The 15,172-nt window shown below is 38.3% G+C and overlaps 1 protein-coding gene across 1 annotated transcript; it reads left to right on the top strand.

Moving 5' to 3' along the window:
• The first annotated feature begins 9,920 nt into the window (after positions 1 to 9,920).
• Positions 9,921 to 10,283, top strand: LOC141973786 (deoxyuridine 5'-triphosphate nucleotidohydrolase-like). The gene has a single exon (XM_074932705.1). The coding sequence runs from the start codon at positions 9,921 to 9,923 to the stop codon at positions 10,281 to 10,283; it is 363 nt and encodes a 120-aa protein (XP_074788806.1).
• Positions 10,284 to 15,172: the final 4,889 nt, after the last annotated feature.

Here is a 15,172-nt window from a genome sequence, read left to right as displayed (position 1 = left end):
AAAAGGCATTAAAGACTGTGGGAATAAGTAAACTTTCTGATTCAAAGCTTACTATTTTATCTATTTTATCCGTTAGACATACACAGCCTCATTTATTTATTCAATGTTCTGTTCATATTTTCTTTCTTTTTTTTTCTTTGTTTTGTTTAGTCTAAGGTGGGGACACAGAAGAGGGGTTGTGTGTCACTTGTCCTCTATCATTCTCTGATTACATTAGGTTTAATCTTGTAAATAAAATGTCCTGGCTGAACCTGTTCCCTGTCTTCATAACACATCCTGAAGTCAGAAAGGAGTTAGGATGTCAAAGAAATGTGACTCAGACATGGATGACATTTCATTAGAGGATATGTAATTGAAACCTTTCTTAAGCCATAGGATTTTCATGATTTCCAGGACCATTGGTAAAACCAACAAACAGAAAATGACAAAGTATCTAACTTGACATTAGATGACACTTGTATTTTTTTTCTCACAGCCCAGAATCTTTGTGAATTCTACAAGGTTCAAACTTAGTCCCACATGTGAAAAGTCATGGCTGCTGAGCAATTATATCCCTCTATTATATTGTATAACTATGAAGATGTTTCAGATGTGATGAAACATTTCTGTTAGATAATACAGTATTGTGCCATAAAATTAATCATCTACCTGGACTCATTTGATGTGTGTCAGAGTCCAAGAGTCTCTGCTCAAGTTTTTTAAATATTCCACATGGGGAGAACATAGTGTTTAATATAAAATTTAGTTATTTAAAAATATTTGATGTCACACTGGATTTCTGATTTAGTAGTGATTAAAAACGTACTGAAATCTCAAGACAAGCGTAGTTATACTTTGCAAAATATAGCAATTACAATGTACAGTTCAATCGCAATACAGGTATGATTCCCATTACCAATCCCTATCACATGCTCACTTTTGCTGGTTATCTGGTTTTTATATAGCTCTGTATTGGGCTGAACGAATATTCACTCTCCCCATACTGGTCTGACTAACTCAGGGATACATTCACACTCCTTTAATGAACTCAGGGACAAATATTTACACCACCAGTTCACAGCTGTTTATCTAAAACAAAGCCTTCTGTTCCCTTTGTATTGAGGTCAAAGTCAGCTTCTTTTCAACAGTTGTCCTCCACCACCCCCTACATTATTACCCGAGCTTCATCACCCTTGCCTACCTCCTCTGAGTCTTATGCTATTTTAGGGCTTTATTGATCAGTCACAACGTGAGTCTAACAGAGGAAACAGAAAATGGTGGTAAAATAAAATACAGAAATAATGTATAGAGAAATATAGATAAAATTATATATTCATCTGATCAGGGAAAAATAAAATTACATTTTAAAAAAGGAAAAATTAATATATTTCTAACATTCTTACTTTTTAAAATGCTTCAAATCAACAAATTGGGTCAAATCAAGTTGATCTCCAAAGCATTTCCACAACACTGAACTTTGAAGACAATTCAAAAACATAACAGAAATGCAAAGAATCAAGATCACAACAATGAAATTAATTAATTTGAAAAATAAGAAAAAAAAAAAAAGAAAAATATGCAGTGAGAAACAGAATTAAGGAAAATTAGGGTTTGGGATCAAGAGTTGTAGAATCATACTTTCTTCTCATCTTTGGATTAGTGAAAGCATGTCTCTGTGCTGGTCTGAGGGCCTACTTGAGCTCACTGAGTCCATGCTGTCCCTTTTGTCAGGTGCTACTTACTTTTCCATTGGGTGATGGATTGGGCACATTAAGATTCTAGCCATAAGCAACAACTTTGTCCTGTTTATGGTTACAAAAGAAACATCAATCACATTCTCCCCACAGCCCTGTAACTTCTACTCATGTTTCACTAGCTTAGCACAAATATGATGCATTTTGTCAAGAAAGGTATTATTCCCAGTGGTTCCTTCCTGTCATTGTGGTGTTTCCTGACTAACTTGGGAAAGCTCACTGCTTGTATCTATCTCTACAATGTAATAGAAAAAGTTAATTTTAGAAGCATCTATTATGTGGAAATTTGTAATTATTTCTTTGTTGAATATCAAACTTTCCTTGTCTTTTATGTGCCTATGAAACCTGTAATGAAAAATAATGTAGGAACTGTTGGGGATGCACAGAAACAAACTCTACAACTCGGAGAGAGTTATAAAGCAGGTATGTTTATTCTGGATGGGGTGCAAGGAGATTTCTCCACCAAGTTTGCATACTGTTTCGGCAAATAGCCAGACATTTATTACACTAAAACATACATATTCATAGGGTTACATAATACAAACATACCTATGCATAAGTTGATTGGGGTTAGTTTGAAAGGCTGGTGTCAGCAGTTTATGTTATCTTTGTGCCTGAGCATTGCCTCATGGTGGGCATCCTCGGGGGTCTTCTAGAGGAAAGCTTGTAGTCTTCCTCGTCATGTAATTTTTACCTTTTGAATGGAATGCCAAGCTGGCAGGGCCCCAACTCACAGTACCAGTCTCCACCAGATAGTTGGTGTCCCAAAGATAACTGAGTCTCCAAGGTGTCTGTGTTATCTCTTTGCTTTGTAACTCAAGGTTAGCTGTTACCTTCTTATCATACTAGTTAACCCTCTAACTGTCTTCTAGGCTACACTGAATCCACAGAACAGTCTGGGAAAGCAGGATTCTTAAGCAACATTCAGAAATCATCATATGTTGGTGTAAGTAAATAATTTGCAAGGGAAGTGGATATTTCTCTGTATCATTGGCCACAATAACTATATATAGATTATACAGTGATATATTAGTTATACAATGATATATAATTAGTTTTTTCTGTTTATTTTGGGGCTCTTAGTGTTCATATCGTATCAAAGAATATTTTTCATATGATTATCTCACCAAAAAGTACACAAACTTTTCTATTAGATGTCAAGAAGAGACAAGGCACTGAAAGACTAAAATAATCTTATTTCTAGAAATACAGAATAAACATAAAAACTGTTGGCTTTTTTTTTTTTTTAATCTGAAAAAATGTTACTTCTGTTGCCTGATAATAAAGGAACTACCTTGAAAAGAAGACACATGAGAATCTTTTGGAAGGTGTATAATTTTTTCATGCTCACAATTAATTTCCATAGAAATATTTCATAAGTGGTACTGTGGTTGAGCAAATGGTTATGTCCACTGGTCTGTGCTCAACTAATAAACTATAAGATTGCCCTTAATTTTATTGTTTTCTTTAGAATGCACAGTTAATCTCTTTGATTATCTTCTTTCATTTATAGCTTACTCAGGAATTCTCTGTTACTCTCAAGATACAGTCGCCAAATCCATTAAACAGAAGAATTAAGCTGATAGACCAAGGACACATTGTTCAAACTTTTATTGCTAATAAAGGAAACACTTACAAGACCTAACTGAAGGACACAGTGCAGTTTGACTTCATCTATTTATAATTACTGGACAGTAGGGATATTTAAGTTAACCATAAACTGATATCGCTTTCAAACAAAGACACACTACTAGTTTGCTTTCTTTAGTTCACAATGTCTAAATTTTTTCTAGGTTTTAGATATTGAAATAATTTTGAAAAAAAAATATTTATACTAATTTTCCTTTTTTTGGCTGGCAAGATTTTTGGTGCCAGTCTTAGGGAGAGGACAGGTGTACCTTATATTTCAAATAAGAATAAAAGAAGAGAATAGCAGAGGTCCCACAAGTTAACAATGTCTTATTTAAGAGCAGATCATGCCTTAACTGGCAAAAAAACCTCTGGCAGTTAAATAACATCTGTAGGGTTCTAGCATACATTTAATGTACATAAAATACTTGAACGTGATTACAGCATACATTTTTTCATACAACTTATATACCACAATAAGATATTTAACTTAAAATGCAACTGGTAAATTTTTAAAATCTTTGTCATTCATTTTTAAATAATTGCACAGCAAGAATAAATTGACAGCGAAGGAAAATCTGTTCTTATTAAAGTGCAGTGACCTTACAGTACAGTGCAGTGATCTTATAGTGCATAAAATTATGTTAATTATTTATCTCATCATTATTCACTAGAGTTCCTTTTACATATTTCCTAGGGATCTTCAGGACGAACTGTATCATTTCAGAAAAAAACACACTGGACCAACTCTTAAAATCTACAAAATCAGTGAAAACACTTTTATTCCTTACTTAAATAGAAGTCAGCTTAGCCAGTGTGGTGAATAAGTATTAAGAAAATAGTGCAGGCCATTTCTGGTAACAAAGTCCTGCATTTCATTCTAGGGAATAGGTAACTAGTCTATCACCTCCATCATGAATGGGATTTAGAATCCATGTGGTCAACTGTGTCATAAATATAGTAATGGCAGTGTGCTTCAGAATATTACTTGTTTGTAGCCTGAAATGAGGAATACGGTAGCAGCAAGCTTTTCTCCACAGATATGAAGATTTTGTTTTCTTTTCCAAATAACCACTAGGAGTGGTATTAGATCTGCTGCTGAATTCTGTATATGAATCAAAAAGTCTAAGTACAAGATAACCTGGTGTGGTTTGTATATTGTCAGAATTTTGATGTCTTTAGATCTTGATAGAAGCATTTTTTCCTTTAATATATAGCATTTCAATCCTAATAGTTCCTATTGTCTACAGAAATGTTTTTTATTATAATTCCCAAGTTAAATTTTATTTCTTCATGCTGTAATATACCACTAGTATTGCTTTTTTGCATCTTTATCTAACTTTATTGTGAGAGTGGCAGCTATTTTGGTGAGTACATGAGAAAAAAAGGTAAGGGATTGTTTGAAAATAGGATATGTCTGAACTTGCAGCTGGCTAGCAAGTTTTTGGTTAGAGAGATAGAATTACAGAAACATAGAATAATCTAGGTTGAAAAAGACCTTGAAGATCATGTAGTCTAACCATTAACCTAACACTGACCGTTCTTGACTACACCATATCCCTAAGCACTATGTTTATCTGCCACTGCTGTGGGCAGCCCATTCCACCACGTAACAATACCTTCCCTGGCCCAACTTGAGGCCATTCCCTCTTGTCCTATCGCTTGTTACGTGGTTAAAGAGACTCATCCCCAGCTCTCTGCACCCTCCTTTCAGGGAGCTGTAGAGGGCGATGAGGTCTCCCCTCAGCCTCCTCTTCTCCAGACTCAACACCCCCAGTTCCCTCAGCCCCTCCTCGTACGATCTGTGCTCCAGACCCTGCACCAGCTTGTATTTTCATGGTAAGAGGGCAAGAAATAACATCATTAGATATCTTAATATTTAGGATTCGAGGCATGGAAGTTTCCTATAGAGCCAACAGTAAGAAGGAAGCATTTCCCACTGTGCCTGATCTTACTTAAAACTGAGACAGATGAAGTACCTTTAAGCTTTCTTCACTGACTGAAACTGGGACTTGGATAACTATTTTAAATCCAATTATTGGCTGGACATGTAAAACTCTTCAACTGTTTTGTGATATAACAAATGAATATACTTTGCAGCAGCTATCATTTTGATATAACCTATTGTCCACTTCATCCTTAGAGGGTCTATGCAGTAACAGTACAGAAAGGCACAAGGACAGCTGAAAATACTTTCACAAGAAATGTGAGGATGATTATTTGCTATGATTTATGTTTATTCCATTCTGTTTTTCTTGGATCATTTTTTTCGTGAAAATTGCCAGTATATTGTCCAGCTGTCAATTTTGTGTCCAGCAACATCTCTCACAAATTCCTTACTTTGAAGGGTTTTCAGGATGCCTAGCATACCTGGCAGCTGTGTAGCCTCCCTGCAGACTGCCATCTGTACCTAAGAAAGGAGAAGCTTATCTCTCCCATTTTCATACTCTTGGCTGACTGGGTGGTTTGCAGGGAACCCCATTACCCCTTCTTGAGGTCAGTTCTTCCCTAGATGGAGTAGAGACTGGAGATTTCACAGGGTTGTGAAATGGTGTGGTTTTTTGAGAAGAAGCATAAATGGTGCTCCATCTCAAGGAGAAATCTGCTTTTGCTATGAGTGTGGTTTCTTATTGTTGCATTTAAGATTAGGCTAAATTGGGCAAGGGAGGAATCCCCTTGCATTCTAGACGGTCCTCAGTGATTAGAGGGGCTGGGGGTGGCTGGACTTATCTCTTAATAGCTATGCCAACTGGGGCTGTGATTATAGGCCTGACATCAGATGCACAAACAGCCCCTATGCTGTAGGTCCAGTTGCATTCAACAGAAGAAGCCAGATACAAATAGTACGGTTTATTTTTTATGCAACATTTATAGATTCTTTAAGATTGCCTGCGATAAATGTACAAACTGCAGGTTGCTTATATAACACTACACACACACAAAAAAAAAAAAAAAAAATTGCAATCATACACACACTTAGTTCCTAGGTAATCACTCAGTGTAGCCATAAGAATCTTACTTAAAGGTGTCCCTTCTCAGGGGGCGGGGAGGGTGAGCAAGAGCACAAACCTGTCGATCTGTCCCTCTGATTTGTTACTGGATTATTGTCCTCTTCAGTTACGTACAAACTTGGGGTAGTATTTATCATAGCATGTATTTGTGAGTGAGTGGGACTGTGGTCAAGCCATTATCTCTTGAATAACACCACAGCACATTCCTCGGTGCGAGGAGTGCATTGGTTTTTTGTGGGAGAAGAGGAAGGGTGAGAGACAAGGTGGCAGACTACTGCAACCTAGTCCTTGAGAGGAGATAAGTGAAAGAACGGGACATTGAATTATTCCTTCTTAACTACATGCAGATTCCAAAGGCTGAATGCAAGTTATTGTAGCTACAGTGGGAATAAAATTTATAAGTAAATTACAGGGGAAAATCACCGTCTGATAATAAAATTGTTTGTTTGTCTGTTTGGTTTGGTTTTGTTTTGGTTTGGTTTGGTTTTTTTTATATTAAATGGGAATTTATTCATGTTTTAATCACATTTTTAGCTAGCAAGAGGTTTGGAAAAACAAGATTACAGTTATAACCTGTCTATTCTTCATAACAGGAACTTTTTTTTAAAAAAATGTTTTAAAAATGTTCAAGTATTTACAAAAAAGAAGAGAAAATGTATCAGAAAGATATAGAAATGAAGAATAATCAGGGATTTAAGAATGGCAACACTATTAAAAAAAAATATTAAAATATAATAATCTTTGTATGTTTTTAAAAATCCGTGCTATATTTTTAATAGGTTTCATGAATTTTTGTGCACACTGGCCAGACAAAAATATTTCAGCATTTATTTATCAATTCTTCATTCTATCTGCATTCATTTAACCTGCAGCAGCAAGCATGTTTAAGAAGGCTTTCCAATACTTGGCATTTTATTTAAAAGTGTTTCCTGGAAGCTAACCAGGTGAACAGCATAGTAAAGAGTAATGTAAAAGACTGTTCTGCTATGCAGTTAATGTTGAATCTAGCATTCTTTCAAGGTTTTAGGTTAAGAAATAGCTTTTGTTGGTGTTCCATGTTCACATTATCAGAATACTTTGGGTTGGGAACTACTCTGTTAATGAGTTGTTGGGAGATAATGGATATGTGAGCAATCCTGCACACCTGCATGCCTCGGCAAGGACATGACAAGGACATAGAACAAAGAACTCAGAAAACAAACAACTCCAGGAGATGGGTTGGGTGGAGAAAGACGTTGGGTGTGGTGATTATTATCCAATTGCAAGAAGGCTTGAAGCGCGTGGACAAAGCTAACTATCCAGTCATAAGGATTGTACCACGTATTGTTTGCGTGCACAGGAGAAAGCATTATAAAAGGGCTTGCTTACCTTCAATAAATTGGCATTGCTTGATCATACTGGTCGTGTGTGTGTCCATAGCTCCCGCATCTAGCGCCCAAACAGGGACCCTCAAGACTGGCACAAGTCGTCGCCGAGGAATGGACAGAGGTGCAAACAAGGGTGGAAAGCCGGTCAAAACTCATCCAGGCTCTGCCCCGGAGCCTGAAGGTGAGAAGCAGCGCGCTTCTTCTAAATTGGGTTGAAGACCCACGAAAAGAAGCGGTGGCCGGGGAGGAATGGGGTCTGTTCTTGACAGGGACAAGCAAGCAGTGGTGAAAGTCCTCCAAAATATCCTCTCCATGAGATGGATAAAATACAATAACTCCACTCTGAAAGGCTTGGTGAAATGGAGCCGGGAAAGAGGACTTATCTCCAGTGCAGGAATCCATAGGAAAAAAGCTTTGGGACGCGATCAGTGAGTCAGGAAGGTTGGCAGAAGAAGTGAGCGACTATGCCGTGCTCGGGAAGCTGATCCATGAGACAATAGAGGAGCTGAGCGACAACCACGTGGCTGGCAACCACGTAGCTGGCGACCGCGTGGCTGTCACTTCCGCCTTTGCAGCTGTAGAAGCGGCTTCTGGCTCTGATATGCCGCCTCTGGTGCCACCGCCTCTGGCAGATCCCATCACATTAGGTTAGCCGAAAAACCCGTTTTCTTCATCGGTCGCGCTGGCGGGACCGGGGCTGGCAGCGAGGGCTAGACCAGGAGCTGCGCAGGTGGGAGCTGGAGATGCTGGACGTGCGCCTGGTGCCGTGAGAGAGGAGAGTGAGGAGAGAGCGGGGGAGTCACCAGAGTCCAGCAGTAGGCAGGGCGCGGATGGGAACGTGGGCGGAACTGACGCATCACCGCCTGCGCCTTCCTCGCAGGGAGAAAAAACCCCGCCTCACAAATCGGCGTTTCAAACACAGAAACCTTAATCCTGCAACTTGTAGACAAGCTTGAAAAACTGGCTGCAACATGGGGGGAGAAGATGGAGCACAAATCATATACCTTTTCATCTGGCATGGAACCGCAACCGTCTGCTCCTGACCTGAGTATTCAGTTCCAGTATCTGCTTCCAATCCATTCTTGTTTTCATCACATGCGGAGGCTGCGCTTCCTTCATCTCATCCTACAACTTCACATCTTTTTTCTTCACAGGTGTGGAGGCCTTTGTGGCCATGCGCTGATAGAAAGGGATTATTAGAGATGCTATAGTGGAGGGGTCTTTTATTCCTGAAAGCGTACAAGAGTTTCCTGTTTCAATTAATAGTGTTAGTGGTACTAATGAATGGGATCCTTTAGATTGGAAATTGCTTGAAAAGGCTAGAGCTTCAGCAGTGCAAAATGGTCTTCATCATCAGTTAACAAAACAAATTATTAATTATATTTTTTCATCATCATTGTTAATTCCAACAGATATAGATCAAATAGCGGCAGTTATATTAACTCCATCTCAAAAAATGTTGTTTGAAAGTGCATGAACTAAATTAGCTAATAATGAGCAAGCTCGGCCACGACCACAAGACAATCCACTTTATCTCGTTCAATTGCAAATGTTGTAGGTACAGGACCCTTTGCAGCAGTAGATCTGCAAGTCCACCTGTCTAATGAAGTGTTGCGACTATCTCAGTCGCTAGCTTGTGAAGCCCTAATGTGCGTGCCTGATACAGAAGGGAAACGGCAAGATAAATTTGTAACAATAAACCAAGGTCTTAATGAGCCTTATTCTAAATTTGTAGATTGTCTCTATGACTTTCTTGAACAGCAGTATGACATGACCATAGAAATGAAGGAAAACATGTTTGAATTTATGGCCTTTGAGAACGCCAACCCATACACCAAGCGGTTGTTAGTTACTGTCCCACAAGGACCGTCTGTAGCTGACATGATTGAATTAACCAGTAGAGGGATGCAGCAAGCTTATGTTACAGCTGATGTGGCTGCTGTGCGCAAGGTGGTTGCACCATTTTTCCAAAATAAAGAGGGGGGAGTAAAAAGAGGGAAGAAGTGCTGTAATTGTGGCAAGGAAGGTCACTTTCAAGCGCAATGCAAAAGTACACAGGTTCAAAAAAGTTGTAGTAATTGTCATAGAGATAATCACCATGCTAAGGAGTGTAGAAAGCATTTGGGAAACTTGAGAAGGAGTACAAATGACTCTCGCGTGCAGACAAAAATAAGGGGTGTATGACAAGCTCAGAATCAGGGACAGGAGGTGGTTTCCTGTCCAATCTCACCTCTGCCACAGCAGGGAGTGCCGGAGTGGACGTGGAAACAGCAGTAGACATCACAATACAAGATCAGAAGGTCCACTTAGTGGACAGTAATGTGAAAGGGCTGTTAGGATTTGGATTAAGTGCTCTCTTAACTGGGAAATCATCAACAACTCGCCAAGGCATTCAAGTATTATTGGGAGTAATTGATGCGGATTATACTGGTGTTATTAAAATAATGGTTCAAACCCTAACCCCACCTGTGTTTATTCCCAAAGGCAACAGAATGGCCCAGCTTATACTGTTTAAAGACTGTTCCAAATATAGGGGAAGGTAATCGAGGGACTGGTGAATTTGGATCAACTGGACAACTGCAAGTATATTTGTCTCTTGATATAAACCGAGGAAAACCAGAATGTGAAATGGTTATCCAATCCCTTGATGGTACTTGGAAAAAATTTAAAATGTTGGTAGATACAGGGGCCGACACTACAATTATATCAGCCCAACAATGGCCTGCTTCATGGCCTACCATTGCGGCAGCCACAGGAGCGTTTGGCATTGGGGGATCTCAAGTAAAAAACCCATTGTAATTAAATTTCCTGATGGAGCTCAGGTCACCATAAACCCTTATGTGATGCAATTTCCTATCACATTACTTGGACGAGATGTCCTGAGCCAGGTCAGAACAACATTGGTTACACCGCCTTTTCAGTGATGGCCATTGATGAGCAGCCTATCCTCAAACTTACATGGAAAACAGAAACACCTGTGTGGATAGATCAATGGACATTGAAACAAGAAAGGCTGCAAATTATCCATCAGCTGGTTGAAGAGCAATTGCAAGCAGGATATACCGTCCCGTCACAAAGTGCCTGGAATACTCCAATTTTTGTTATTCCTAGAAGGAACAACAAATGGCGATTGTGACATGATTTAAGAGCAATCAATGCAGTCATGGAGTCTATGGGATCTTTACAGCCAGGATTACCTTCTCCTTCCATGACACCAGAGTCTTGGTCAATATTAATCATTGATCTAAAGGATTGTTTTTTCACCCTTCCACTTCATGAGGATGATGGGGAAAAGTTTGCATTCTCTGTACCATCTATAAATAAGGCTGAGCCAGCAAAACGGTATAATTGGGTAGTGTTGCCTCAAGGGATGAAGAATTCTCCCACGATGTGTCAAATCTTTGTTGCCCGGGCATTGGAACCAGTCAGAAAAAGGTTTCCCCAACTAATTATTTACCATTACATGGATAATATATTAATAGGTGGGGAACACATGCAATCAGAAGTTATATTAGGTCATTTGCAAAAGGAACTGTCCAATAGAGGTTTGAAAATAGCCCCTGAAAAGGTACAGTCTTCCTCTCCTTGGAAGTATTTAGGGTGGACAATAACCAATGCCACAATTCATCCACAGAAATTAAAAATTAACACAGAGATTCACACATTAAATGATGTCCAAAAAATTATTAGAGACATCCAATGGGTTAGAAATTTATATCGTATTACTAATGACGATCTAAAGACATTAATGCCATTAATGCCTTATTGAACACTACTGTTCAAGCTGGTAGTAGAAGAACCTTGACACAGGAACATAAAATTGCTTTGCAGAAAATTATGGATAACATAGAGTCGTGTCATGCACAACAAATACAATTAGAACACCCAGTGCAACTGATGATTATCAATAGTGAAGGAAATAGACAATATCCATTAGCCATCATTATGCAATGGAACTTAGAACAGAGACAACCATTGCAAATCCTAGAGTGGGTTTTCACTGCACATACCCCTAAGAAAACCATAGCTACAAGAGCAGAATTAGTATCACAGTTAATTTTAAAAGGCAGACACAGAATTGTTGAAATTACAGGCACTGATCCTCAAACTATTGATGTCCCAGTAATACAAGAATATTCAGAAGGGCTGCTTAGACATTCTAAGGCATTACAAATTGCTCTTGAAGATTATACTGGCCAACTGTCTAATGTTTATCCAGCACATCGATTACTACCATTGTTAATGAACCAAGTAATCTGAAATTTTCCAATGCAATCAGAAGTACCAGTTCAAGGGTTAAAAGTTTTTACAGATGCAGGGAAAAAATCAAAGCAAGCTGCATGTACCTGGTTAGAAGGAGAGGAATGGGAATATCACCTCATTCAAGGCCAAAGAGAAGATTCCTTGCAGACATTAGAACTCCAAGCAGTTTTGTGGGCATTTTTGTCCTGGCCAGATTTGGGATTAAATGTAGTGTCTGATTCACTCTATGTAGTAGGAGCAGTAAAAAGGATTGAACAAGGACAAGTAAAAGAAATAAAAAATTAACACTTAGGGAAACTGTTGCAATAACAAGTTCACACTCTTGATCAGAGAAGCGTTGTCTATTTCATTACATCAGAAGTCACCAATCCAAAGAAGGATTAGGGTATGGAAATGAACTGGCTGATCAATTGGTTGCTCCAGCCTGGTCTGGGCCCTCTCCAAATTTGTTTGCACAAGCTAGAGAATCTCATAATTTTTTGCATCAGTCAGAAAAATGTTGCATAAACAATTTAAAATTCCTCTTGCAGATGCGAAGGGCATTGTCGCCTCTTGCCCATCCTGTCAAAAAATAGGGTGTGGCCTGGGAACAGGAGTTAACCCACGGGGCCTATCACCTTTGCAATTATGGCAAATGGATGTTAAATATATAGCAGAATTTGGTAGGTTAAAATATGTACACGTTGTTATTGATACCTTCTTCATGACTATTTGGGCTACAGCTCAAGCTGCAGAGACAGCTAAACATGTTGAAAAACACTTATATAGTTCTTTTGCTGTACTTGGGGTGCCAAGAAAGATCAAAACAGACAATGGTCCAGCATATATTTCTGGATGATTCCAACGCTTCTGTATCTTATGGGGTGTTAAACACTGCACAGGAATTCCACACTCTCCCACCAGACAAGCAATCATTGAAAGAGCTCATCAAACTCTGAAGCAAATGCTTCAAAACCAAAAAGGGGGAATGTCAGGTATGATGCCAGCTGAACAATTAAATAAAGTTTTATATGTTTTGAATTTTTTGAGGCTTACAGGATAATGTCAAGAACCACCAATGATGATTCATAGTTTAGCAATAAAGGGTGATGCTGAACAATCTATGGGCACACAGCAACCGTTAGATATGTTCAAAAACTTAAATACTGGGCAATGGGAAGTATCTGTTAAAGTACAGTTAACAGGCAGAGGTTATATGTGTTTGCTTATAGATCATGGCTTATGGTGGGTTCCATCTCGCTGGGTGTGGCCTTGGAAAGAAGGTCAAGCTCACAATCCTAAACCTTGCAATGGTTCTGACAGTGATTAATGCTCATACGTTCTGAATGTGTTTACTGAAATCCCTTCCAAAACAGTAGGGGCCCAAGTCACATAGGAAAGTTAACTATGTTCACGGGATAGTTGAAGAAGTTGTTACAAAAGGGAATTGTTGTAGTTGTTATGTTTGTTATTATTTTGCCATGCTTAGTTTGTTGTATTAATAATCATTGCAAAAAAGCCCGCAAGGAATGTGGATTGCTCAAAAACAAAAAGAGGGATATGTTGGGAGATAATGGACATGTGAGCAATCCTGCACATGTGCATGCCTCAGCAAGGACATGACAAGGACATAGAACAAAGAACTCAGCAAACGAACAACTCCAGGAGATGGGTTGGGCGGAGAAAGACATTGGGTGTGGTGATTATTATCCAATTGCAAGAAGGCTTGAAGCGCGTGGACAAAGCTAACTATCCAATCATAAGGATTGTACCACATATCGTTTGCGTGCACAGGAGAAAGCATTATAAAAGGGCTTGCTTACCTTCAATAAATTGGCATTGCTTGATCATACTGGTCGTGTGCATGTCCATAGCTCCCGCAATGAGTATTTGTCTTTGTTATTTATACAGAAGAAATTTCTATCATGTTTGTAAAAGACAATTATTTGGAAGCATGAGGGTTTTCAACTGGGGCATTCACATTTTCAGAGGCAGATGAGAAGACAGGAGAAAGATTAATAAGCCTTTATTAGCATGAGATTAACTTCTAACAACTTAGTTCATTCCAAGCTTCTCTGTTATTGAAATTAGAACAACTGTTTCATAAAACAAAACATCCCAAAAATCAGTGACCATTATGTCTATAACAGAGTTCCGGTGGGTGTTACTCTGTTAGCTACAGGATAAGCAATGGCTTTTGTTCACAAGGGTTAGGTATTATTCCACAATAACAATAGCAAAAACAAAGAACACTCCAAAAAAAAAGACGTTAGGAAGTTAAAATTGTAAAGATGTGGAAGACCTTGGTATAATTTATGAAGTCAATAAAGGAAACTAGAAATTAAATTACACTTTAAAGAAAATAATATCCTTTATCTGATATTCTGACATCATTATCATTAAATAATAAAAGATCATCAGATGGTTGAGAGGTCTTCTGAACATATAGTAACAAATGGAAGTAAAGAAACAACACTGGATTCTTCCTTTTAGTGTGTGGCTCTGGATTTGTCACTGAAGGATGGCACATAGACGTCTATTGCTTTTGAATATTCAGAAAATAGATATACCTACCTGAAGTTGCAAAAGTTAAATCAACTTCAGAAATCTAAACATGACCCTATAAAACTGATGTATATATAACTATATATATAACACTATACATAAATTACAATTTTTGAAAACTAGTTATGGAAAAGTTCCAAATAAAATTTATGGCATTATGGGCATTATTTGAATTTGTGAAGTTATTGCTTCACCAAATATTAAAACCCTAGCATCATTCCCTCATTCAAAATGCACTGTGAGAATGACTTCCAATATCTTAGATTAAGGGACTCTACCCACATTGACAATATTTAACCCAGCAGTCCCTGGAAATTGAGGTACAGTTAACCTGAACCTCGATGAACAGTTGCTTACCCTTGTCAAATACATGGATTGCACAACATGATCTGATTCTCTTCAACTGATAGCTGAACTGAAACTGCATGTCCTTCAAGAATTTTGCTTTCTGCTATGTCTCCATTCCTCCTGTTTCCAAATCAGTTAAAAAAAGAAAAATGTGTTAACACTTTTGTTTAAAGATGGAGGTGTTGAGTTGATACACAGAGGTGGAATAATGAAAGACATATTCTGAAAACTTACTGAGAGACTCCTGTTAATTTTTTTTTTTTTTTTAAATTCTTTT

Source organism: Athene noctua, chromosome Z, assembly GCF_965140245.1.
Source record: "Athene noctua chromosome Z, bAthNoc1.hap1.1, whole genome shotgun sequence".
NCBI classification, from domain to species: Eukaryota; Metazoa; Chordata; class Aves; order Strigiformes; family Strigidae; genus Athene; species Athene noctua.
Note: the sequence above shows the minus strand (reverse complement) of the source record. Positions and strands in the feature narration are given on the sequence as shown.